A 23,066-nucleotide genomic window follows, 5' to 3' on the forward strand; every position below is an offset into this window, starting at 1 on the left:
GGTTCCCCAGTGGCCAGGCCCGCATGGAGCCGTGCAGGCTGCTGGAGACAGCAGAGGGGTTTGGACGGTGCGGCTGCTGTCTTTCTGCCTGGTCTTCCCCCTTCCTCGGCCTCTGCCGCCTTTGTGCTGTGAACAGACCACAGGTTCCTGCTGGATCTTCCAGCCAGACGGGCCGCCCCTCAGGTTCCCTCACTACTGTGTCCCCTGTGCCTCAGCTCCCCCCAGACACCCCAGGAGGGGCCGGCCCTCCCCTAACTGCTTTCCCCGAGGGCCTCTGCGAGGCCCCACGCCGGTCCTGGACCAGGGGAGGAAGGTACTGAGCCTTCGGGCCGCCGCCGCTCGAGACCCACGACCTTGGGTTGTGTAACAAGTGTTGCTGGGCGTTGGTCGTGTAGTGGGCTCTGGGCCTTGTGTTGTGTGTTCAGAAATGCGTCGGGCCCAGTTCCACGCCCTTGCTCTTGATGGTGGAGGAGACAGTAGGTAGGTGTGTGGGCAGACGTGGTTGGACTGGAGGTGGGCAAGCAGGGGTGCCTGCCTGCCCGGACCGGCAGGAGGGTGCACTGGTCAGGGAGCCCTCCATTCGAGCAGGCTTTTAAACTGGTAACATTTCATCTGTTTTTCAGAGGGCAGACTGGGAGCAGAGGCTGTGTGTACACATCCAGCACAGGAGTCGTTGTCACAGTGGCGGGAAGCCTGCTGGGGTGCAAGGGGGTCAGAGCAGGAGGCGAAGGGACGAGGCTGGAGGGGGAGGTCAGGGCCAAGTGCAAGGGGCCACCGCATCGCAAGCCAGACACCCAGAGCGGCCTCTGCAAGTGGTGGGGAGGGGACGAGTTTCAAACCTCATCTCCGTGCCGGGGCAGCGTGCTGTGTGTGGAGATGGGGCCGAATTAAGACAGTGGCGGGGGGACGGAGAGTTTCGGTGTCACCGGCCAGGCCTTGGGGGCTGGTTGTGGATAGAGAGCAAGAGGTGAGGAAAGGAGGGGTTTGGCGTCCGGCGGAGCCAGGGCGTCTGGAACCTGTGGCTCCCGGCAACGTTGGGGGACAGAGGCTGCTAAGGGAGGTCTGTGGGAGTCAGTTGTCTCCAGGACACACAAAGCTGGTCAGTGAGAAGACAGCCAGGTTCAGGCTGCGTTAACAAGGGGCTGCACAGCCCTGCCGCCCGCCTGTGAAGGGACTTGGCCTGCAGCCTGCTGCCATGCCGTGTTCACTCATCACTGGGCATCCGTCGGGGGCCGAGTCCCGCGCATCCTGTCGTCCCTGCCCTTGGGACGCTTACATGCGAGGGGACCAGGTCCCAGGCGTTGCCCCCAACCTGAAATGCCCATCAGCCTCAGGGTGGTGGCAGGGCCTGTGGCATCCCCGGGGCCAGGCTGTTCTGAGTTGCAGGGAGCAGTGTGGGGAAGGCCCGCAGATGGCATCTCTGAGTGGACCCGCTCTGGGCTCTTCAGCTGGCAGGACCTTCCTGGGACGGTGAGGGAGTGGGCAGGAGAGAAGGGTGGTGGTGGGAGTGGCCGGCAGGGATGAGCCTGAGGGAGCGACTGGGGCTCCGGGTGGCGAGGATCGTTGGCTGTGACCTCTGTTCGGGGCCTCGTGTGGACCAGCCCCGGGCACACTGTACCTTACCCCACAGACCAGCAGACCGTGGCCCAAAGAGATGAAGTCGTGTCCACCCAGCAAGAGGCGAGGTCGGGACCTGAGCTGAGATCTGTGCCCTTAACCGGTGATACTGGAACAAGACTGGTGGCCCACAGCCTCGGGAACGTCACATCTCAGCTCGGGGTGGGGCGGCTTAGCCCGGAGTGGGCGCCCTTTGTGAGGTGGCCCTTTGTGAGGTGGCGTGGGGAGCGGGCGGCAGGTTCCGTCCTCCTGCTGGGGGAGGGGCAGGCAGAAGCTGGGACCAGGGACCTGAGCAGAGGATGGTTCTTGCCATGCTGAGGGCTCTGTACCCCAGGGCCGGCCTGAGCCTCTTCCTCCTCTGCCTCATCCTGGCGGCTGCCCTCCTCCGCCCCCAGCCGCTGAGGTAGCGCCTGGGGACACGGGGTCCGGGCTTACCCCGTCCGCCACCCTGGGCCGTCTCCCCTTTGCTGGGAGGTGGTGGTTGCCTCTGGGGCCAGGGCTGAGCCCCGTAATCTCTCCAGCAGGCCTCAGCAATCTGTTCCTGAGGAGTTTTCAGCCCCCCTGGAACTCTCGGAGCCACTTTCCGGCCTGGTGGACGGTATGGATGGTAGTGTCTCTCCTCTCCCCGCCCCCGTGGGAGATGTGCCCCAGGAGAGGGCACCCAGACCCAACCTCAGGGCCTTCTCGTCCCAAACGGGGCATCTGGGGATGACATCAGTGCACTCAAGACAGATTCTCCCTTGCACTTATACCCTCTTCTCTCTCTCTAGACTACGGGGTCCAACCCAAGCACCCATGGCCGCGAGGGCCTCGGCCCCTTCTCTCCCGGGCCCAGCAGCGCAAGCGGGATGGGCCAGACATGGCTGAGTATTACTACGACGCACACCTGTGACGGGAGCCCGGGAGCCCTCATAAACGCTATTCTGTGCAGCAAAGGCTTGGGCTTTCCTGGGGTAGAAACGAGCTGCGCGAGGGAGGGGGTCCAAGTAGCTAACACCCACTGCTGTCCGACAGGAAATGGCACTTTAATAGCTGTGGCCAGGGGAACAGGACCACGACGGGGCTGCAGCTGAAGCAGCCCAGAGGCCCCGGCTGGCCTGGGCCAGGCAGACGTCTCCTCCTCCCGCTGCGGTGGGCCCCGTGCCCGCCAGTGGCCAGCACGCCACTGAGGCTGGCGCCGGGAGCCACCCAGAGGCCACACGAGGGATGGAGCTGGGAACAGGGGCTGCCCTTCGACCTGCTGTCGTTTCCTTACACAGAGTCCTCGGGAGGTGGCTGGACTCAGCCCGAGCACAGGGCCCTTCGGCTGGGGTTGGGGGTTGGGGGCAGGAGCCAGTGGCCAGAGGCCCAGAGGTTGTGGTAGGGGAAGTGAGGGAGGCCCTGGATGGGACAGAACCCTCTGCTCCTAGGATGGGTGCCCTTCCTGGCCGGAGGCCTCATACCCACCCCCAGCCCCACTCCCTCCCCATCCCCGGGCAGCCCGCTCCGTTCTCCGCAGATGAATCCAATCCCATATATTACAGTGGACTGCATCTGCCTCTCCCCGTGACCCCACCCTCCCCCAGCCTCGGCCAGCAGCTGCCCACGGCTCCGTCCTCTGGTGGGGGCAGGTGCCCCTCCTCAAGCAGGGCCGTGTCCGTCAGCAGCCAGCCCTCCTGGCGCGCGTGCGCGGGCGCGTGGGCCCGGGCGTGCAGAGGGCGGGGCCGCACTGCTACTCCAGGTAGATATCTTCTGTGGGGCAGGTGTACTCCACAAACTGCTTGTAGAACTGCTGGAACGCTCTCCTAGGAGGCAGGCAGACACACAGCAATGACTGGGAGAAACAGCACCTCCACCCAGGGTTCTCACACTGGAGCCTCAGGGCCCCCCGACGGGGCTCCGCGTCCCCCGGCCGAGGCTGCTCGGCTCTGTTCTCTATACGTGGCGTTTCCTGAGTAAGATTTCAACTGAAGAAAGGGCCCAGCAGCTAAGAGGTTTGGACCTTAAGATCACCGAGCCCTCTCTCCAGGCCGTGGCCCTGGGACCCGGCGGTGGTGCGCGGCGCCGCGGGGAGGATTGAGGGACGCTGCGAGCCGAGCCTGGGGCCAGGGCTGGCGGGACGCGCACACACCCCACGGATTCCGCCAGGGCTTTGGTGGATTCTTCAGACACAAAGACGTGGCAGGCAAACCGGTGGTCGGCAGGGTGCTTGGTGATGAACCCAAAGTACCTGTGGGAGGACAGCAGTCTGTCTGGGCAGGACGGGGGCTCGGACCCCGCAGGCACACGTGTCGACCCACACCCGACGGTCACGGCCCTGGACCACCACCCGCGCCTCGACCTCTCTCCCGGCTTGTTCTTACTTGTTGTTCTTTGGATGGTATCCGCAGAACGAGATGTTTTTTAACTGGAAAAAGTGGCTACATTTATTCCCCTGCAGGAGAGAGGAGAGAAGAGGGTGGCCATCGGCCCGCAGGGGCACCGCGCGGAGGTGTGGTGGGGGAGCTGGCGCCAGGCCAGCGCAGTCACCTTGGGCTCCTGGGAGTCGGCAGCCTTGACGCCTATCTTCACCCCCCGCACGCTGATCTCTAGGACGCAGCTGGAGGGCGGGTTAAAGTGCACGGTCAGCCTGCGGGTGGTGGCGATCTGTGGGGGAGGGGCGGCGCGGTCAGGCGCTGGGCGCCCCCCGCCCCAGGCGAGGATGGGGACCGGGCTGGGCGTGGGCAGCCTCCCCAGCGGACCAGGTACCTTTTGCATAGCGGCACAGAGGACGTCGTTGCCCTTGTGATAGGGAACCTGGACTGAGCCCAGGAACTTCACCCGGAAACGGTCCACCCAGTCGCTGTTTTTGGCCAGGGCTGCAAAGCAAGCGTGGAGGGAGGGGCGGCAGACCCAGCAGGGGCCACGCCCCCCGGGGCGGTCCCGACCCGGCCGGGCCTCCCTTCTCTCCGCTGTGAAGCGGACCTGACGGCGGGCGCCGCTGCCGGCCCCGCCCTGGCTGGTTGACCCCTGGAGCACAGGTCTGCCCGGTAGCAGGTGGGGGCAGGGCAGACGTGGGGCCCAGGGGCACCAGGGCTGGGGGAGGAACGCTACCTGCCATGTGTTCCGGCTCCTTGGTGACCTCGATGGCGTAGTAGGCAGGAAAGATGCCGCGCGCACCCGTGCGCATGTTGTAGGCCTCATACCAGTAGTCCTCCGCCTGCAGCCCCACCAGCAGGGGGTCGTCCACCTCCAGCTCCAGTTCGTCCTCATGTCGAGGCACAAACCTGTCCCCAGCAGGGGCCCGTGAGGAATTCACCACCCGGGCCCCTCCAGCCAGCCCTCTACCCCCACCCTACTCTGGGATCGGGGAGCTGCAGCCACACCGCTGGTTGCATAAACACTTGCACAGTGTCCTGTGTGCCTGTCACTCCCGGGGGGAGACCAAGGTCAACCAGACACGCATATGTCATCGAGGGACGCCCAGCCAAGGGAGCGAGTGACCAGGGCCGCTGATGGACTGTGAGAGGTCACGGGAAGCGAGTTTTTCCACACGGAGGAGGGTGAGGGGGGTGGGTTTTGTGTGTGGTCAGGCGTCTGCTGGGCCCCCTCCGGGCCCCTGCCCCGGCCAGACCAGGTGCTCAGTCCTGGGCTCCGGCAGCACAGCACGCTGCTCCGAAACCGTCCGCTCTGTCCCTGCACGCTGAGTTCCTAGACGGGGGACCCTGTCCGCCCGGGGCTGAATGGGGAGGTCTGGGTCCAGGCGCCGTGGGGGCTGGCCCCCGCGGCTGCCTGGCCCGCCCAGCCCGGGCTCTCACCTGAACGTGGCCCTGTGGGTCTGCTCCTGCTCCTCCCCGTTGATGACACAGGAGAAGAGCCCGAAGGACTCTGCGCCTGTAGGCGAAGGGACGGGCTGGGAGAGGACGGTCCGGCTCTGCCTCCGTCCTAACGCCCTGAACAGGATGGACCTGGGCCCCCTCCCGGGGACACCCTCGCCCAGGCCCCCCCAGCTCCCTGCGGCGACTCACTGGAGGAGCGGGAGCGGCCGCTCATGAAGACGTTGAGGAACTTCTTGGAGAAGTGGACGTCGGGTTCGTCAGGCGTGGAGTCCTCGGAGAGGCAGGCGGGGGGCCGAGGCCGGGCGGCCTCCTCGTACTCCTCCCCGATGGCCGACTCGTAGGGGGAGGAGGCAGAGGCGCAGTTGTCGTAGACCGTGGCCGAGTCGCTCTCGTCGCTGTAGGCGCCGAAGCACGGCCGCAGGCTCACCAGCTCCAGCTGCGCGTGCTCGTCCACCACCAGCGTGTACTTGACCGAGTCGTAGGACAGGGCGCTGGTGTCCGAGCTCAGCGAGGCGCGTGGGGGAGGCGGGGGCTCGCCCAGGCTCCCCCGCCACCCCCCACCCGGCGGCTCGGCCCGCTCCGGGGACGACAGGCCGTCGAAGCCCTCGTCCTCCTCGCTGATGGAGGGGTGCGGGCGCCCTGCGGTGGCGGGGTAGGCGGCGGGGTCTGGGTCGGAGCTGACCGACATCCGGCTCTCTGCGGGCGGCGGGAAGGCAGCGGAGGGCTCCGCAGGGTCTGGGGGCCTCTGCACGGGCGTCAGGTAAATCTCCTCGGTGGCCTCCAGCCGCACGTCCGCCTGGTAGTGGATGCGGTCTCGATGCGCGTGGCCCCGGCCACCGGGTGGGGCAGCGGCGGGGCCGCTGGGAGGCGCCATCTGGGTGGCAGCACTTCGGCGGCAAGGGCTGTCGGTGGAGGTGCCGCGATCCTTGGTGGGGGCCGGGCCGTTCGGGGGCGGCAGCTCCTCGCTCAGGCAGAGGTGCTCGTGTGGAGGCGTCGGCTCCCCTGGAGGGCAGGCAGGCGGCGCTGCAGGCAGGTGCCCTGGCCCCCGACTCCCAGGCTGCCTGCTCCCTCCGCTCCGCACGTGCACACAGACCCCAGGACAGAGCCCCCGGGGCAGGAGGCCGATGGCAGGCTCCGGGGCCAGGCCTCTCACTCCGGCCACAGGCGACCCCGGCTGGACCTGCTCAGGCCTGTGGGACAGGCAGCTCACCTCTACCCAGCAGACGAGAGACTGCTGGGCTGGCTCTCTACCGCGGACGTGAGGGCACGTGGAGGACCAGGTAAAGGAGAGCGTCCCGACTCACCTGTCTTCAGCGGTGAGGATGATCTCGAAACCCGATCCTGCCAACTGTGCTTCTTGCCCAGAGAATTATTATTCAGTGTGTCCTGTGCAGAGAACAAAAGGCCCTTGTGACAGAAGCGCTCGACAGTGCCCGGCACCGGGAGGCCCTGGCCCTGCCCCCGCCCCCATCTGGCCATCCCTAGGCCATTTGCTGCTCCCCCCGCCCCTCCTGCGTGCCAAGGGCCTCACCCCCAACCCTCTGGAGCAGGCAGGAGAGGTGGCAAGGCAGAGCCCTCTCAGCCAGGCCAGGGAGGCTGGCCAACCCTCAGGGAGATGCTCTCTGGCCAACGTGAGTGGTGGTGAGTGGGGGCGGGAGAAGTAGAAGCCATCTGGGGACAGAGCCAGACCCCCACTCTCAGACACGGAGGGTTTACAGGGAAGGGGCCCATCTTCAGCCCAACTCCTCTGGAGCTCAGGAAGCTATGGCCCAGGGAAGGGGCAGGACATGCCAGGAGAGCCTGAGCAAGGCAGGGGGAAGGGTCTCCCCAGCAGCTGGCCTGGGCCACTGGGATGAATCACACAAATGCGAGTCCAGAACATGGTCCCCCCCCCCCAGGAGCTCATGACAGGAGACTGACAGCTGTAGTTGGCAGAGGCCCGTCTTCCTGGACCTCCGGGCCACCCACCCCCCATTCTCAGCCCCCTGGGACCCCGCTCCACAGCCTACACACAAAGCTCCCTACACACAACTTAGCCCCCTCCCCCAAGAACACCTCACAGGCTCTCACATTCATGAGTCTGGCTGCCAAAACCCACCCGAGAGGATCCCGGGAAAGGGACCAATCCTCCCCTGCAGCCCCTGCGCCCTCCACCAACAGCCCCCCTCCCTGGGCTGCTCCTCTGCACCTCTCCAGGCTGGGCCCGGAAGACAATGGGCCACAGCCGGCCCTCCGCCCCCATTCAACCCTCCTTGGCATGCAGCCACCCAGCCCAGGGGCCCCAGGCCCCCAGCTCAGCCGAGCAGCTCCGCCTCCCCTGTCTCTTCCCTGCCTCCCGGGCATCCCCAGCTGCCCACAGCTGAGCCGGCCGCTGCTCCCCGTCGCCAGCTCGTCACAGTTTCCCACGGCCGTCCCACTGCCCGACCCTTCACGTGCCCTTTTCTCCCGCACCCCGCCCAAGCCCTGCTCTCTTGCTTCCCCCGGATCCTTCCACTGCCCTCTGGGCCGCCGCGGCGCTCCAACCCCTCCCCTCGAGGCCCAAAGCCAGGCAGCCGCACGCAGCCCCTCGCTCGAGGCAGGCTGCACCCGCCCTCGGCGGCCACCTCCCCGGGGGCCTCCCCCTCGGGAAGCGACGGACGCGCGGCCCTCCCGCAGCCGCTCGGCCCCGGCCCCCGGCCCGGCGCCCACCTGAGACCGCGGCACCTGCGGGAAGAGGTTGAGCGTGGTGGGCCGCTTGGGCCGGTACGTGTCCCCGCCGCCCGGGCCCTGGCCCTGGCCCTGGCCCTGGCCGCGGGGCGCCGTCTCCTGGCGGGGCTCCCCCTCCGGCGGACCCGCTCCCGGCCGCCGCGCCGCACGCTCCCGCTCGTCGTCCTCCTCGTCGTCCTCGGCGCCGGGAGTGTCCCCCGCCGCGTCGATCAGGTCCATCTGCAGCATCTCGGCCTGCAGCCGGCTCCCCCCGCCGCTGCCGCCGCCGCCGCCGCCGCCCCCGGACAGCAGCCCGACGCGTGGCGGCTGCGCGGCGCGGACGCGGGGCCGTCAGGGGGCGGGGCCGTCGGGGGCGGGGCCTCCGGGGCGGGGCCAAGGCCGTCGCGCCCCGCCCCCCGCGCGGACGAGTCCATCCCGCGGCCGCGCGGAGGGGGAGAGCGGGAGCCGCGAGAGGGCCGTGCCCCCGCCCCTCCAGGACGCGCGAGGCCGCCTCCTCCCCGCGGCAGGCGGCGCCCTTCGCGGGCCACACCTCTCCCCTCCCCTCGGCCCCCCACTTCCGGCTCTTTGCGCCCTCCCGTTCCCTTGGCAACGGCCAGCCACCTCCCCCGAGGAGTAAGCCGAGCCCAGAGTGAGGTCACCGCTGTTGCCATGGGGACGCAGGGTCGCCACGGAGTTCGGGCCCCACAAGGGATGCGGACGGGGTTCGTATTTGAAGGGAGCAGTGGGGAACACTGAGGAAACAGTCTCAGCCAGGAGGGCCGCAGTGCGAACAGGAGGACCTGAGCGCGGCTGGAGGAAGGATGCCGAGGGGGAGGAGCAAGGGGCGGGCACCTGGACGGGGCAGTGGCATCCCCACCCTCCTCCAACCCGAGGTTTCCTCTCAGGCCAGCCTAGCTTTGACAGCGCAGAGCCCCGTTCTAGTTCCAGCCCTCCCATTAATTCCCTGGCACCTTGGACAGATCCTCTGACTCTCCAATTCCCTCACCAACCAGCTCACTGCCTCCCAGCTTCCCAGAGGGGTGACGACTCACTGGCAAGAGCACTTGACAGCCCCCTGGAGCGTGTCTAAGGCCCCACAGGGTGCACCCCAAACTAGTACTGCCTCAGGGTCCTGCTGGTTGCAAGGACGACCCTCTCCAAGGCTCTGCTTGTGCAAGTCTAGGGAGAGGATGGTGTGGGAGTCCAGAACAGGGGTACGACCGCAGAGGAGCTGTGTCAGTGGAGAAGCAGTGGCCTCTGCCTCCACCCCCTCCTGGGGGGTCGGGGAACAGGGTCCTGGAAGTTTAGCCCCACCACTTGGTTTCCTCTTGCCTGGAAGAGCTTACAGAATCTCTGGGGGCAAAAGGAGGTCAACACAGAGGCACCCCATCGCAGCTCTCACAGCAGCGCTCCTTCACTAACCCTTCTCCCAACTCCATGCCTACTTCGACCACCCCCCCTCCGGGGGGCTGAGAGCAGCTCTGGGCTCTGAAACCTAGCTCCCCGTTTGCCTTCCACCTCCCGGCTAGCAGCCCCTCCTCGTGCTCTGAGAAGACACAGCGGGATCCCTATGTGATCCAGTCTCCCCAGATGCTGGGGGCCTCCTGGCAGGACTCAGAACTTTGGAGTCAAGGGAGCCATCTGTCCTAGGACAAAGCCATGGGTCCCAAAGCAGCAGCAGTGCTGGATTGACCTTCTAGAGGGACCTTTAGGGTGGTGGGCCAGGGAGGGTCTGCGAGGCTGTGTGGTGTGTCTGGTGCAATGGTAGCCAGGGGAGTGCCTTGGCTCTTTTTTCTGCCCCAAAGCCCTGCAGATTCCACCATCCTCCACCCTGCTCTGCCTCCGGCCCTCTGCCAAGGCAGCTTTGGAACAGATTTAGGGTAGTCCTTAATTCTGGCCCTAATTGCTACTGTCCTAGGACTCAACACGTCCTGCTCTCTCCCCTCTTGTGGGCAGATGAAGGAGCTGCCTCCTACCTCAGCCCCTGGCAAAATAAATAAATAATTAATTAAAAATCCGAGCACTCAAGATGTGCCAAGCATTGTACTGGGTGTTTCCTGCATGTTATTTCATTTAATGAAGGTGCCACACAGACCCTGAAAGCCCCCCTAAATATGGGGATACCCTCATTCCTGTCCCTACCCATCCTGCCACCCCACTCAAGGGCTCCTGAGAGCGCACTCTTACCCGTAAGGACAGGGTGTCTCTGCACTGCAGGCTGATACCACACTCGTCGGTGATCTCAGAGAGGTCTTCATCCTCGAACTCCTCCAGGCTGATGTCATGGGTGAGCCTGGTGGGAACAAGAAGCCAGAGTCACGGCTCAGGGCACTGCCGCCGGTGGGCCGAGGCCCCCTGATGTCTGCCTAGTACTTCTTCCAAAGGTAGCCCCTCGAAAGCAGATCGCAGCTCCCAGAGGACGGGACCTGGGGTCCACTGGCACCAGTTCCAGGGGTCCTGAGCAGGTGGGGAGGCGTTTTGGGTTTGTGTCAAAAGGCAGGCCTCCTGGGGTCGCAGTGGAAGGGGAGGTTCCAGGTCACCCCAGCTCTTCCCGGCGGGGAGTTGTCCACCCGGCTGCCAATCAGGAGGCCATGCCTAGAAGGCCCAGCTGGTCAGAGCCTGGGCTCTGCCAGAGAAGTGGCTCCCAGGGTCAAGGCAGATGCCAAGGCCAGTTCACCCACGGAGGGGGCAGAGTCGAGAAGAGACTCCAAGGGATGCCTGGCGTGGGGGCTCCCCGTGCACTGCAGTGACAAAGCCCAAGGTGCTGGCAGAGGCTCTGCCCCGGCCCAGGAAGTCCCATGCCTTGTAAGCCCCGGGAGCAAGTGAAGGGGAATCTGGTGTCAGTCTAGCTTCAGCCTGTTCTAGGAGGTACCATGCCCTCATCCTGTGTTCTTGGTCTCATCAATGCAAACACCAAATCCTCTTCCCCTGCACGTGGGCCCTGAACAGGAGGCTGCCCAGCTGGGGTCAGGGACCGCTGGAGGTGTCCTGAGCACAGGACGCAGGTCAAAGCACCTCAGCACGGGAACTCAAACCACCTGTACTAGAACCCTCTCCCCTGAGGCCGGCCCCGCGCCCCCTACTTCAAAGTGCGGTGCTGTGTCAGCCCCTGCAGTGCCTGCTGGTCCCCTTACCTGCTCAGCCCCAGCCCCAGGTACCCTGCCTGGTTTGGTGTGGGCGGGACATTGGGATAATTCTGTCAAGGAAGTTGGGGAGAATTCTGAGTCTTTTCTTCAATAAGACCAGGAGATTGAGGCTTAGGGAATGGAGACTCAGTAGTCCAAGGTCACCCAGGAGAAGTGGTGGGCTCAGCCCCGGGGGATCCTAGGATGCCACATGCACTGCCTCTGGCCTCAACCAGACCAAACAGAGACCCGGAGCTCAAAGGAGCTGCCGCAGAACGTCCCCCCTCCCCCACACCAGTCCCCAAACCCCTACCAGCGCTCCCACTGGTCCTCCAACCAGCTGTCATTGTCTGGGCTCGAATCCATCTTCAGCACCAGCTGCATGGAGAGCCCTGCCCGGCTGGGGGGCTGCGGGGCCCCAGGGCCGCCCTCTCATGCCCAGAAGGACGGGGGGGCCAGGGCTTGGGGCAGGGCTGGGGCCTCGGGCCTCCACCGCCTGGGCCTGCCTCTCTGCGTCCAGCCTGCTGCAGAAGCCTGGCGAGCTCATTAAAAATAGATGGGCCGGGAGAAGAGGCAGCGGCTGCCGGCCAGGCCCCGGCCCCAGCGTGTCCCAGCCAGCCCTCAGCTGCAGGCAGCTTCCTCCCTGGCCCTCTGCGCCGCTGTCCGCATCCCCCGCGGGCTCAGGTTACTGCGATCGATGCCACGGCTCCACCTGCCCTTCCAATGCCCCTGTCGGGGGCTGGGGTGGCCCCCCTCCCTGGCCCAGGCTTGTAAGCAGATGGCAGAAACCTGGGATGTTTCCCCCCAAAAGCCAGTCTCTGCTCTGCTTTAAAGGGCCAGCACCACAATTAGGGCTCCTGGAAGCGAGATGGAGGGGCTTCCAAGATTCTTCACAAATGGATGCCCCCTCCACACAGCTGTTGGCTCAGCCCCCGCACCTCATCAGGGAGGTTTCCGTGGGTCCAGGCAGCCTTCAGACAGTGCTGCCTGGGGTCGGACTGGGCTGCCGCCATTGCCTGCCTGGGTGCGGATAGAACTCTGCCCCCTCCCCTGGGCTCCATCCTCCGGCACCCACCCAGGAAGTGCCTACAGACACGGGAGGCTCCACGGCCAAGGCTAAGTTCAGATCACGTGCGGATCTCTTGGAGCAGGGCAGGAAAGGCAGCCTGGGAGCAAATGAGCCTCCTGGCACTGCGGGGTGGCATAAGCAGAAGCTGGAAGGTCCCTGGAGGAACAGCAGGGAGGGATTCTGACTGGGGGAGGAAGCTGGATGGACAGTGTGCTCTTCAGGGCCTCTCCTGACCTGCAGCCCAAGGGTGGCAGGTTCCCCGGACGGAGGGAGGCTGGGGTGTGGAAGTGGGGGTAGGCTGGGGAGGACAGCCCAGCCCAGAAGCCAGAGCAGCCCTGCTCAGTCTGGCGCATGGTGGCGTCTCTGGCCCTGGGATGAGAACCCAGTGGTGGGCGCCAAGCAGATGGGTAATACACACTGGCGGCCTGGCCAGTCACCGAGGAAGCACTCCGGGTACCCAGCCTGCACCGGGCAGCTGCCGGACCCCCGGGTGTCTAACCCAGAGGTGCCCTCAGACACCCCCTGCGCTGCCCGTGACCTCTGCACACATCTGCATCTCCTTGTCCTCACTGCCCAGCCTGGTCTGGCTCCTGCCTCTGCAGTCCCAGGTCTCTGCCACACTGGCCTGCCTGCCTCAGTCTCCCCATGCCTGCCCTGCTCCATCCCACCCGCCACGATCAGGCAGAGCTGTCCGAAACACCACCCTTCCACCACTCCACTCAAAACCCTTCACGATTCCCTGCTAGCGGCCGACTCCTTGGCCCCCGCGTTCAAGATCTGCAGCTGCGTGCAGACTGCCTGTCTCTCGCACTCGCCTCCCCAGTGTCTGACCCAGCACTTGGACGGAGCACGGGGCAGGCGCTCAACCTGTGCTTGCCTTAGAAGGCTTCGTGAAGCCCGTTCCTCCAGGAAGCCCTCCTGGCCCCCTGTGTCAGGGCCTTACAGCCCTCTGGGCAGCACTCGCTGGTCTCCTTGCTTGTGGTTGGCTTCACCCTCTGCATGGAGGCAAGGCAGTGGTGGGAGCGCAGACAGAAGGAGGCCTGCATCAGTCACCCTCTCCCCTGGCCCCCCCCCCGCCCCCAGGCTCCAAAGGTAGATGGCTCTCACACCCCACCCCCACCCTGCACCCAGCAGATGAATAAAGGTCCCCTCCCTCCCAGCGAGGTCTGGAGGGCAGAGCTGGTGAGGTCATCTAGCACACACTAGGCACTCAGTACACGCCCGCGGCGAGATGTCTGTCAAGGAGCCTCAGCCGGCACTAGCTCCTCTCAAAACAAAGTGTTCGGGGCAGACCTGCAGGGTGTGGCTCGGACCTGGGCTGGGGCTTCTCATCTCATCTCCACACGCCCGATCTCAGCATCACCCGTTTCCTGGGACAGCAGGTCTGGGGGCGACCAGGGCCAGCCGTATCGGCCTCCACAGATGAGGAATGGGGTTAGTTGAGAGCAGCGGTGGGAGGAGCCCTGGGCTGGGCCCAAGAGCCTGCACCTGATCCCTGGCTCCGGCGGGAGCGCCTTACTCTTACTTTTTTCCCATCAGCCAGGCACGACAGCAGACGGCTGCCACAGCAGGCTCAGAGCAGGAGGCCCGAGCTCAAATCCTGCCCTGTCCACTGACGAGAAGCCGCCGCCTCGTCTCCTGAGTGGCTGCTGTGCCCCGGCCACGAGCCTTCTTTATGCTCTGCACCTCCTTTCATCCCGACTCCAGCCTTGGAAGAGGGTTTTATTCCGCCCATTTTACAGATGAGGAACACTAAGGCTCAGACATAAGATGCCACAGGTCTGCCGTATACCCGTATATAAAATGAGGCCCCCCATACCGGGTACTGGTGAATTTAACCAAGTGGAGTGTTTATGAACTGCAGGGTGCTGTTAGGAGGTCACAACCAAGGATCAAGGGGCTGGACTGATCATGGAGTCCCCCTTACAAGTCACCCCTCACCCCTGCCCCATCCCCGCCCTTTCCTCCTGCTTCTCTAGATACCAGATGTTCTGGGTCTCTCAGCCGAAGCCCCAAGAGACCCTTCATGGAGGGAAAGCCAAACAGGCCTTTGATCCCTCCAAGCTCAAGGAGGGCAACTGTGGGGAGGAAGGAAAAGATGGAGGAGAGGAGAGAAGGAGGGAGGTGGTGAAAGAAGGAAGAGAGGAAGGAGAGGAGGGAGGGAGGGAGGGAGAGAGGGGGGAAGGGAAGGGGAAGGGAGGGAAGGAGGCAGGTTCTCTCCCGGACCCACCAATCCACCTTCCCCACGAAATCTGAGCTCTGAGCACCCGGAGACCACCTCAAGCTGAATCACACGTCTCTGCACAGGTCAGGTCGCAGCCTCTGCCTCTAGATCTGCAGACCCCAGCCCTCCGCAGGCGCCCGCCGCCCATCACTCGGGCCTGCTCGCCCATGCGGGGGAGACTGGTCTCGTCCACATTACCATTTGGTGACTCTGTGGTCGCGGCTTTGGTCTCTGGAGACGGCCCTGACCTTTGGCGTCTATCTTTATACTCCTGGCCCCTCTCCCGCGTTAACCTCATCACCTCCCACTCGGGCGCCCACGTCCTTTCCCCTGGCCGAGCCGGCTCCCCGTGGCCCTCCGAACATCCTCAGCGCGCCCCTCCTGAGCCGACGCCCCTAAACGAACACACCAGCCTCGTGTGCCCTGCGGTCTGCGGCGTGGCCTTCCCCTTGCTGTGTGCTGTCCCACAGCCCCGTGCTCCTGTTCCACGGACAGCAGCCCTTTCCAGTCTGCTGTTACAGCCCAGTAGTAGGTGGAGTTCGAAGTGCACGCGAAGTGAGAGTTAAGTGGTAAAGTGCTGAGGCTTTAGCTGAGCAAGGCCGAATCCAAGCCAGGCATCTGGCTGCCCAGAGGCCATTCTTGTCTTCCTGTTCCTGGCTCTTCTGGAGTGCGGTGAGGATGCCAGCTGAGTGACCTTGGGTCCTGGCCACGGTGTCCCACAGGCCCCTCTCGTGACAGGGGCATCTGTGGTCCAAGGGTCCAGCCCGTCTCTCGGCCGCCCTCTGACTGCTAAGCAGAGCTGCCCAGGGGTTCTCAGACAGGTGCCTGGGCTGCCCTGTCCTGAGCAGCGTTCCCACTTCCCTGGGCCTCCATACAGGGCGTTCTCCACGGGCCAACAAAACCAACATCTGAAATGCAAATCTGGTCTTGTCACCCCTCCCCAGCTTGGAATCCTAACGGCTTCCCTGCACCCTTAGAGAAAGGGGCCAAAATTCACCTGTGGCCCCTCCCTTCCCTTCTGGCCTGGGTCACTGCCCCCTTCCTTCCACCCCCCCCCCCACCCCAACTCTCTAGGCTCCTGCCCCACAGGCTCCCTTAGCACAGCCTTCTCTCACCTCCCTGACCAAGCCAAGGAGCCCTGCTCCGGGCTGGCTCCCTGTCGCCGGTGTCCCGGGTCCCTGTAATTTTACCCTTGGGCTCTGCAGCCAGTGGGGGGCTCCCCGAGAGGCAGGAGGTCCCTGCGGGCAGCATCACGTCTCTGCTGACCAACAGCGTGTGGTGCCTGATATGACAGGTACCTCAGGAACGTGGTTGAATGAATGAACCACTGGGTCCCCAGGTCTTTCCAGATTTCCCCCTTGGAAATCGTGCAGTCAGTTCCCCTTTCAACTCAACTCCCTGTGCACCCCCTCCAGCTGCATTAGCGTCTGGGGTAGGACGTGGAGGCCTCTGGGAAGGTGGCGCTGGCTGCAGCGGGGACGAGCCAGGCCCAGCCTCAGCCTCAGAGCTCCTCCCCCCCCCATCCCCCCCGCCCCCCGCCGGCTCTGGGCAGACCCTGGGGTCAGGCTGGGTTTGCTCCTCTGGTCTGGAAACCTCTCCTCAACCGTGTCCACACTGGGGTCCTCGTCACTGAAAACCGGACCCCAACCCAAGAAGCACGTCCCGCGAGCCAGCCCCGGCTTGGGGTTATCACGCGTCTCATCTGTTTGGACACCTTGGTGCTGATGTGGAGCCAGAACCCTGGGTTCTGGTGACTCGGGAGAGAATCCTGAGAAGACAATCCCACCCAGAGAAAACCCTCTGTACACAAGGATGTGCGTCCTGGTAACGCGAGCAACGGGAAGTCACCGCGCCTGGCACGAGGGGCCCTCCGCGGCGGGAGCGCCGCGCGGCCTCCGGGATGGAGCCGAAGAGTCTGTGTTGGCGTGGAAAATGGCAGCTAGTACAGAGAGCAGGAGACAGACCGTGTGACCTACGGCTCCACGTGATGACCCCCACGCGGGAAGAACACCGGCGTGAGCGCGGCCGTGAGATGCGCGAGGACCTGGGGGGTCTCCCCTCCTGGTCCGCGCTGGGTCGCGGCCCCCAGCACCCGCCTCCCGGGCCTGGCTCGGCCCCTCCCGGAGCCCGGATCCCTGAGGCGGCTGCGACCCCGCCTTGCTCCGCTGCACCGTGAAGCCCAGGCCCTGTACACTGCAGGCACGAGATAAATGCCTGCTGGAGGCGGTGCTGGTCGACCCAGGCCCTGGGCGCTCCGCGGGAGCCCTGCACGCGTCTCCGGTGCCGCAGGAGGCGAGGCCCGTGGTCGACGCGCCTAGACTTTTCCTGAATGAATCTGAGAGCAGGGCCAGGGGCCAGAGACAGCTCCCAGGAAGGGCAAGAGCCCCTGGCGCGGGGACGGAGCCAGGGGCCCAACCTGTGGGGTCCACTGGGGCCCCAGGAATCCAGAGACCAACTTTAAGGCCCTGACCTCTAAGACGTGGGGTTGAAACTCTGCCTTGGCCACGTCCGGCTGTGTGAGTCGCGTGCACGTTCTGTCCCTGCGCTGGAGGTTCACCCCAGCCGGCTGGGGGCGCTCCCCGGGCCTGGGGAGCCCTTCGTCCCCGGCCCCCAACCCAAAATGTGCCGGTCCCCGCCTCGCCCGTCACTCTCTCTCCCCCGGTTCGAAGTTCTCCCCGAGGCTTCAGGCCATCGCGCGCTAAGTGGAGACGCCCAGGGTCTTTGGCCCCAGCCCCGCCCTCGCCCAGACCCCAAACCAACTGCCTACGTGACCCCCCCGTTGGCTCCCCCAGTGACCACCGCCCTCAGGTGCGGCAGGCCTCCAAGTGACCTCACCACCCTGCCCGGCAAACCCCTCATCTCCCCCAGGGCACCCCTTCCTCCGGGACCCAGCATCTTCCCAGACCCCTGTCCCTCCTCCCCTCTCACAGCGGCCCCCTCAGAAGTGGGCTAATCTACCCCCCAAATCACCTCCTCCCCCGTTCCTCCTCGTCACCCACAGGACGGCCAGTCTCCCAGCCTCCCTGTCCACTCCCTCCCGGGCCGCCGAGATACCATGTGACGCCGTCATTCCCCAGACCTCTGCTGGCTGCCCCCGCCTGCAGGCGCACGGGCCAGGGTCCCAGCAGGGCCTCCGCGGGCCCGGGCACCCGCTCTCCGCCCTCGTGCCAGACTGGGCTTCACCCGCCCTGCCGGCGCGCTCCTGCCTCGAGCCCTCCGCCCGGGCCGCCCCCTCCCTCTCCACCCCTCCTCCCCTCGGGCGACACTCACGCGCCCACCCGGCCTGGGCTGAGCGCACCCTCCCCGGACCCGGGCTCCTCCGGGCCCCCGACCCGAGTCCCCCGCACACCTACTGCCTGCCCGGTACGGCCTGTCTGCCTGACGACACGGACCACGCCGCCGCCTGCACGACAGGCCAGGCCCGGTCTGTGCCTCTGGGGTGTCAGCGAGCCTGGCGATGGCGGGGAAGGAACAGCCAAGGGCACAGAACCGCGTGAAGAGGGGAGTGAGGAGGGCCCTCATCTCTCGCCCCCCAGGCAGAGTGCGGGCAAGAACGTCACTGCCATCCAAGGCCTCCTGAGGCCCTGGTGCTGCCCGAGCGCTGCCCCGACTGTGCTGTGCGTTCCTGGGAAGCCGCTCGCCCTCTCTGTCTCTTCCCAGGTAAAGGGGGCGGGGGATGGGCTCGCTGCGCGGCTCTCTGAGGTCCCTCTCATCCGCGCCCCCTGCCGCACAGCCGCGGCAGCCACTCACTCCACGCCCCACGGGCCTCCCACGGGGACCGTCCCACTGTCCCCTTCCCACGTCCCACCACCCAGCTCTAAGTTCTCTCACAGTTTCCTCCAGGTGAGCATGGATCACCTCCACGTCCAAGTTTCTTTTCTTATTTTGTAAGTTACAGAAGTAACCGATGCTTGTGGTAAAAATAAGAAGTCAAAGAATACAAAAGCACGTGAAATACGTGAACGTCCCTCCCCCACCCCAGAGCCAAAGGTAACTCCTAGTAACTGGTTGGAGCACTTCTATACGCAGAAAAAATAAAAAAAAAAAGGACGTGTTTATTTAAACCAACTGCCAACAAACAGGTGCTGGCCATCTCCCCAGCTGCACAGCGTGCGTCCCGGGCACACGCTCTCCTCCGCGGTGCTCCCTCCGGGCCCTCTCTTTCCCAGGCGGCTGCGAACGCAGGCTGCATTCACACCCCAGCTCTGCCACTTCTCTAACCTCTCCGTGCCTCCGCTTCCTCATCTGCTTCCTCACGTGCAAAGCAGGGATAACGATGAAGCTCTGCGGACGCGGTGCCGGGAGGGCGAGATGCTCCCACCAGAACGCGCCTCGCAGGGTGCCTGGGCAGAGCGGGGCTCCCACGCGGCGGCGGCGGCGTGCACAGCGTCACTCTCCCACAGCGTGTGCCGCTCTCCTCTGAGCTCTCCAATCTATCCTGAGCTAAATAAGAAACCACCAGGGCACTGCTGGGCACCCGCTCTGCGCTGGGCATCGGGCACACCGACATTTAGGCCCTGACGCCTGTGCCTCCTGGAAGCTGACGGTGGTGCTGGGCGGGCAGGTGGACACGCACGATAACAACAACAAGAGCCCCGTGTGCCCGCAGCTCTCCACAGCCCCGGAAACACTCGACATGTGTCCTCTCACCCAAGTCTTAGGACCGCCCTGAGCAGGGGCCAAAGCGGGCGTCGCAGAAAAGAAACAGAGGCTGAGCGTGTCCAGCATCCACTCCTGGCACGTGGCTAAGAGGACCGAGCCAGGGCTGAACCCCCGGCCAGAGCCGCAGGAGAGTCCCCACCAGGGGCTACACCAGCCGGGCTGAGGGCTAAGCGCTACGCGAGGCGGGACAGGGAAAGGGCAGCGGGGGCTGCTGGAGCGGGCGGGGCGGGCCCGCAGGAGCCGGAGACACGGCCCTTGTTATTCCCACGCGCGAGGGCCTCGTCTCCACAGCCAGGCTGCGGTGTCCTGGAGGCCCGGCCCACGCCCCGGCCTTGGCGTGCTGCCACCCTCGCCCACCAGGCCCAGGGCTGGACACACTCACTGGCTGGCCCGCCTCGTCGGCCCCTCGCCCTAAGGCATCCGTGATGACCTGCCAGCCAGGGAGGGGACAGGACGGAAAACACAGTCATCTGGGGGTGGGGAAGCAGGCGGGGGAGACCGAGCCGTGCTCTGGGCCAGGGGCAGGGCCTGGAGGGAGCGGGCTGAACACGCAGACCCAGGCTTCCGTGCAGCCTCAGGCTCTGACCCCCCCGGGGTCCTCGGGCAAGCCACCCTGCCCTCCTGAACCTCAGTCTCCTCATCTGCAAAACGGGTGCTTGTGAGGGTGAGCCGAGCCAACACAGGGTACCTGCTTTGGGCAGTAATGAGCTATCAATCAGCCCGCTGGTGTGGAGGGCTGACACTTGTTGAACACCGACTTGCACGTTAAGGAATCAATATTAATTAGCTCACCTAACAGATGGGACTCAGAAAAGACAAAACACTGCTCAGGCCACACAGCCAGAAAGTGGTGGAGCGAGGATTTGAACCCAGGTCTGTCTAAGCCCGATGCTCTCCCACTGCAGAGGGGCCTCCCGGAAGGAAGGCAGCGTTTGCCTGGAGGCCATGTGTTTCATGTCGGGTGGAGTCAGTCTCAGGCCCCAGCCCCCTTACGTGGGCCCTAACCACGAAGCCCCCCTCCGGAGCCTTCAGGCTTGGCTTTCTCCATCTGGTCCCCTCCCTCCAGTCTCTTCCAGCTCAGCTCAGGGCCTTGGGGGAGGTTTCTAGTCCTGATGATGCCATTAGATATCCCCAGGGGTCCCTGCCCACCTGAGGGCCGGGGAGCCAGCAAGCCCCTGGTCAGAAGAGGGGCTGGCGCCAGAGCCCAGCTGGGGCCTGGCTGGGGTGGGGGCCCCAGGAGAGGGGAAGGTGCCAGCTCAGGAGATGGAGACACCATGGGGAATGTCTAGGCCTCCTCCCCGGAGGCCCTGGAGCAGCCACAGCCTCCTCTTCTTCCTCTCCAACCGGCCAGGATTAGGAGCGAGGGACATTCATCCCCCCCCACAACACCCACTGCCCCTTCTCTGAAATCCACCTCCCAATTGCCTGACACCAGGTAGGGGGCCGCGAGAGGGGTGAAGGAGGAGCTCCGATCAGGGTCCTGGGTCCCTCCCTCAGCAGGAACCACCCCCAGTGTCCCTGGCTGCTCCTGGAACCTCCATACCCGACCGCCTCTCCCCCCGCCCAGCCCAGCAGCTCGCGGCTGAGGCGGCATCTGCGCCCACCTGACCGGGTCAGTGCTCGCCCCAGTCCACGCAGGGTCCTGGCCGCTGCAGGCCCGGGAGTTGGGCCCCTCCGGCCAGGCAGGGCTGGGGGAGGGGCCACGACTCCCTCCTTCCCGCAGCAAAGCCGCTGGTCGCCCCTGGACACTGGGGCCCGCGGGGACCCCAGCCTGCTCCCATCTCTATTCAGAGGCCTTCTGACTAGGCGCAGGCAGAGCCGCGGGTGGCCTGCCTCCTCCGGGACCTCGCCGCAGCCCCAGAGCCGGGGAGAAGGCGGCCTCGGCGCCCCTCCCGCAGGTCCGGCCTCGAGTCCCCCGGAGGCGGCCGTACCGCGGCCGTGCAGCGCCAGCAGCCCGGACCCGAGGCTCAGCGGCAGCCCGGGGGCTGCTCCGCGGGGAGACCCCGTCCCCACGCCGCCCCCCCCCCCCCCCCGCCCCGTGCTGGGGCCCGGCGCGCGTGTCGGCGGCGGGGGGCGGGGGTCCGGGAGCCCGGCAGGGGCATCCGGGCCGAGGGCGGGGCGCGGCGGCCGCAGAGTCTCACCTGAAATCGGGCGGCGACGCGATGTGCAGCCCCAGGAGCGGGGAGGCGGCGGGCGGGGACGCGGCCCCCCCGCCCAGGCCGCCGCTCTCTCGCTCCGCCATTCTCCCGCACAGCGCTGGCCATGCGGGCGGAGCGCGGCGCGGAGGCGGCGGGGAGGCCGGCGGGGGCGCGGCGAGAGGCCGCCGCGGGGCCCGGGCTGCGGAGCGCGCGGCGGGCGCACCTGCGCAGGGCAGGGCGCGGCTCCAGACCGCGCGGCGCTCCCGGGAGGGTGCGGGCGCCGCCGCGCGCGTCCGCGGGTGCCCCTCCGGGGTTCCTGCGCCCCGCCCCGGCCCCGCCCCTGCCCGCCCCTTCCCTCCGAGGTCCCGGCGCCCCGGCCCGCCCCTTCCCCGCCGGGGTCCCTGCGCCCCGCCCCGGCCCCGCCCCGGCCCCGCCCCCTCTGCGCTCTCCAAGGTGCTGAAGTCGCAGCCCCGCCCTAGAGCCCACGCCGACGTCTCGGCCCAGCTCCTCCTCCCGCGGAGCCCTCCGTGCCCACGCAGAGGGCGCTGCTCCTCTGGGTTGGCCTAGCGCCCGGGTGAGGGGGCGACTCAGATCCCCAGGACTCTCGTGGACCCCTTCGCTGCAGACGAAGAAGGCAGTCTGGAAAGGAGGGTGGTGGAGAAAGGCGGAGAAAGGCGAGCGGGTGCTGGGAGTCGGCTCCTAGAGCAGACAGATTTGGAGTCAGGTGGTGCGAAGTCACAGCCGGGGTCTCCAAGCGAATAAATGGTGTGGCCGTGCATGAGTAACAGTAGTCCTGGGGTCTGACTTCTCTCATCTGTGAAATGGGGACCATGATGGCCCATCTCGCGGCTGTGAGGATGAAATGTAATACACACGTGTTGTCACTGGAGGCTGGGGACACCCCACCCTGTCCCCTTACCTTGAGGGGACCCTCCCTCCCAAGGACTCTCCCCAGGGGGCCTCCTCTCGGAAGATTGACTCAAGCCCCCCATCAGCCCCAAACACCTCTCATGGTGAATTGGATCCTTCCTCTTGGCTTCTCTCAGCTTCTCTCCCCTCGTGTCAGGACTTCCTCGATTTCTCCCTCTCCTCATTTAGCACCTCAATCGCATTTCCTGAAGAGCACCCCCTCTTCTGCACCCAGACACCTCATAGCCAGCTTCTCACATTCTAAGACTTGGGGCCTTTCCTCTCCTGCCCCCACGGTTGTCTTATTGAGATTCTTTTGGTGGTTTTTCTGCTCCCTCTGGCACCTCTGCGCCTGCTAGGTTTGGGCCATGGTTCTTCCCGGTCTTCACTCCTCTAAGAGGACTAAGCCTGTGAATTCTTTCATGAGGCGTGGACCTCTGGACACAGACTGCTGGGCACAGCTAGGCGCCCAGCTTTGGTGGGTCATGGAGCCTTGTCCAAATCTCACTGGCTTGTCTGGCTAGCTGAGAGGACCACAGAGGTCCTGTCCTTCTGAAGAAGGGGCAGAACAAACTGTTGGACAGGTGTGGAATCCTATTTGCAAATCCAGGCTGCCCACTGGTTGTGCCACCCCCTTTCCCTTCAATCGAGCACCCAGAAAGGAGCGGCAGTCACCAGAGCTCCAGCCCTGAGAACATCTCGATACCTAGAGCCTAAGGCCTCAGCTGCCTCTCTCCTCCCTGCCCCTGGGCCCAGAGGGGACACTTTAGCTTTCCTGTCTTGGCTCAGGCTCCTTTCACTAGACCCAAACGGTAACCACCTGATACTATGGTGCAGACT

At 65.6% G+C, this 23,066-nt stretch overlaps 2 protein-coding genes across 2 annotated transcripts; one reads left to right on the forward strand and one right to left on the reverse strand.

Moving 5' to 3' along the window:
- The first annotated feature begins 1,478 nt into the window (after positions 1-1,478).
- Positions 1,479-2,520, forward strand: FREY1 (Frey regulator of sperm-oocyte fusion 1). Its single transcript, XM_057748156.1, has 3 exons — positions 1,479-2,020; positions 2,142-2,215; positions 2,388-2,520. The coding sequence occupies exons 1-3, from the start codon at positions 1,917-1,919 to the stop codon at positions 2,507-2,509; spliced, it is 300 nt and encodes a 99-aa protein (XP_057604139.1). The 5' UTR covers positions 1,479-1,916; the 3' UTR covers positions 2,510-2,520.
- Positions 2,521-3,261: 741 nt separating this feature from the next.
- Positions 3,262-21,421, reverse strand: MAPK8IP1 (mitogen-activated protein kinase 8 interacting protein 1). The gene is made up of 12 exons (XM_057748154.1): positions 21,321-21,421; positions 10,287-10,392; positions 8,103-8,426; positions 6,719-6,800; positions 5,604-6,416; positions 5,394-5,469; positions 4,690-4,862; positions 4,345-4,454; positions 4,126-4,242; positions 3,960-4,030; positions 3,728-3,826; positions 3,262-3,401 (listed from the first exon to the last, which is right to left on the reverse strand). Exons 1-12 carry the CDS (start codon positions 21,419-21,421, stop codon positions 3,329-3,331), a joined length of 2,145 nt encoding a protein of 714 aa, XP_057604137.1. The 3' UTR covers positions 3,262-3,328.
- Between the last annotated feature and the right edge of the window lie 1,645 nt (positions 21,422-23,066).

The sequence above is a fragment of the Hippopotamus amphibius genome, chromosome 9 (assembly GCF_030028045.1).
Source record: "Hippopotamus amphibius kiboko isolate mHipAmp2 chromosome 9, mHipAmp2.hap2, whole genome shotgun sequence".
Classification (NCBI taxonomy): Eukaryota; Metazoa; Chordata; class Mammalia; order Artiodactyla; family Hippopotamidae; genus Hippopotamus; species Hippopotamus amphibius.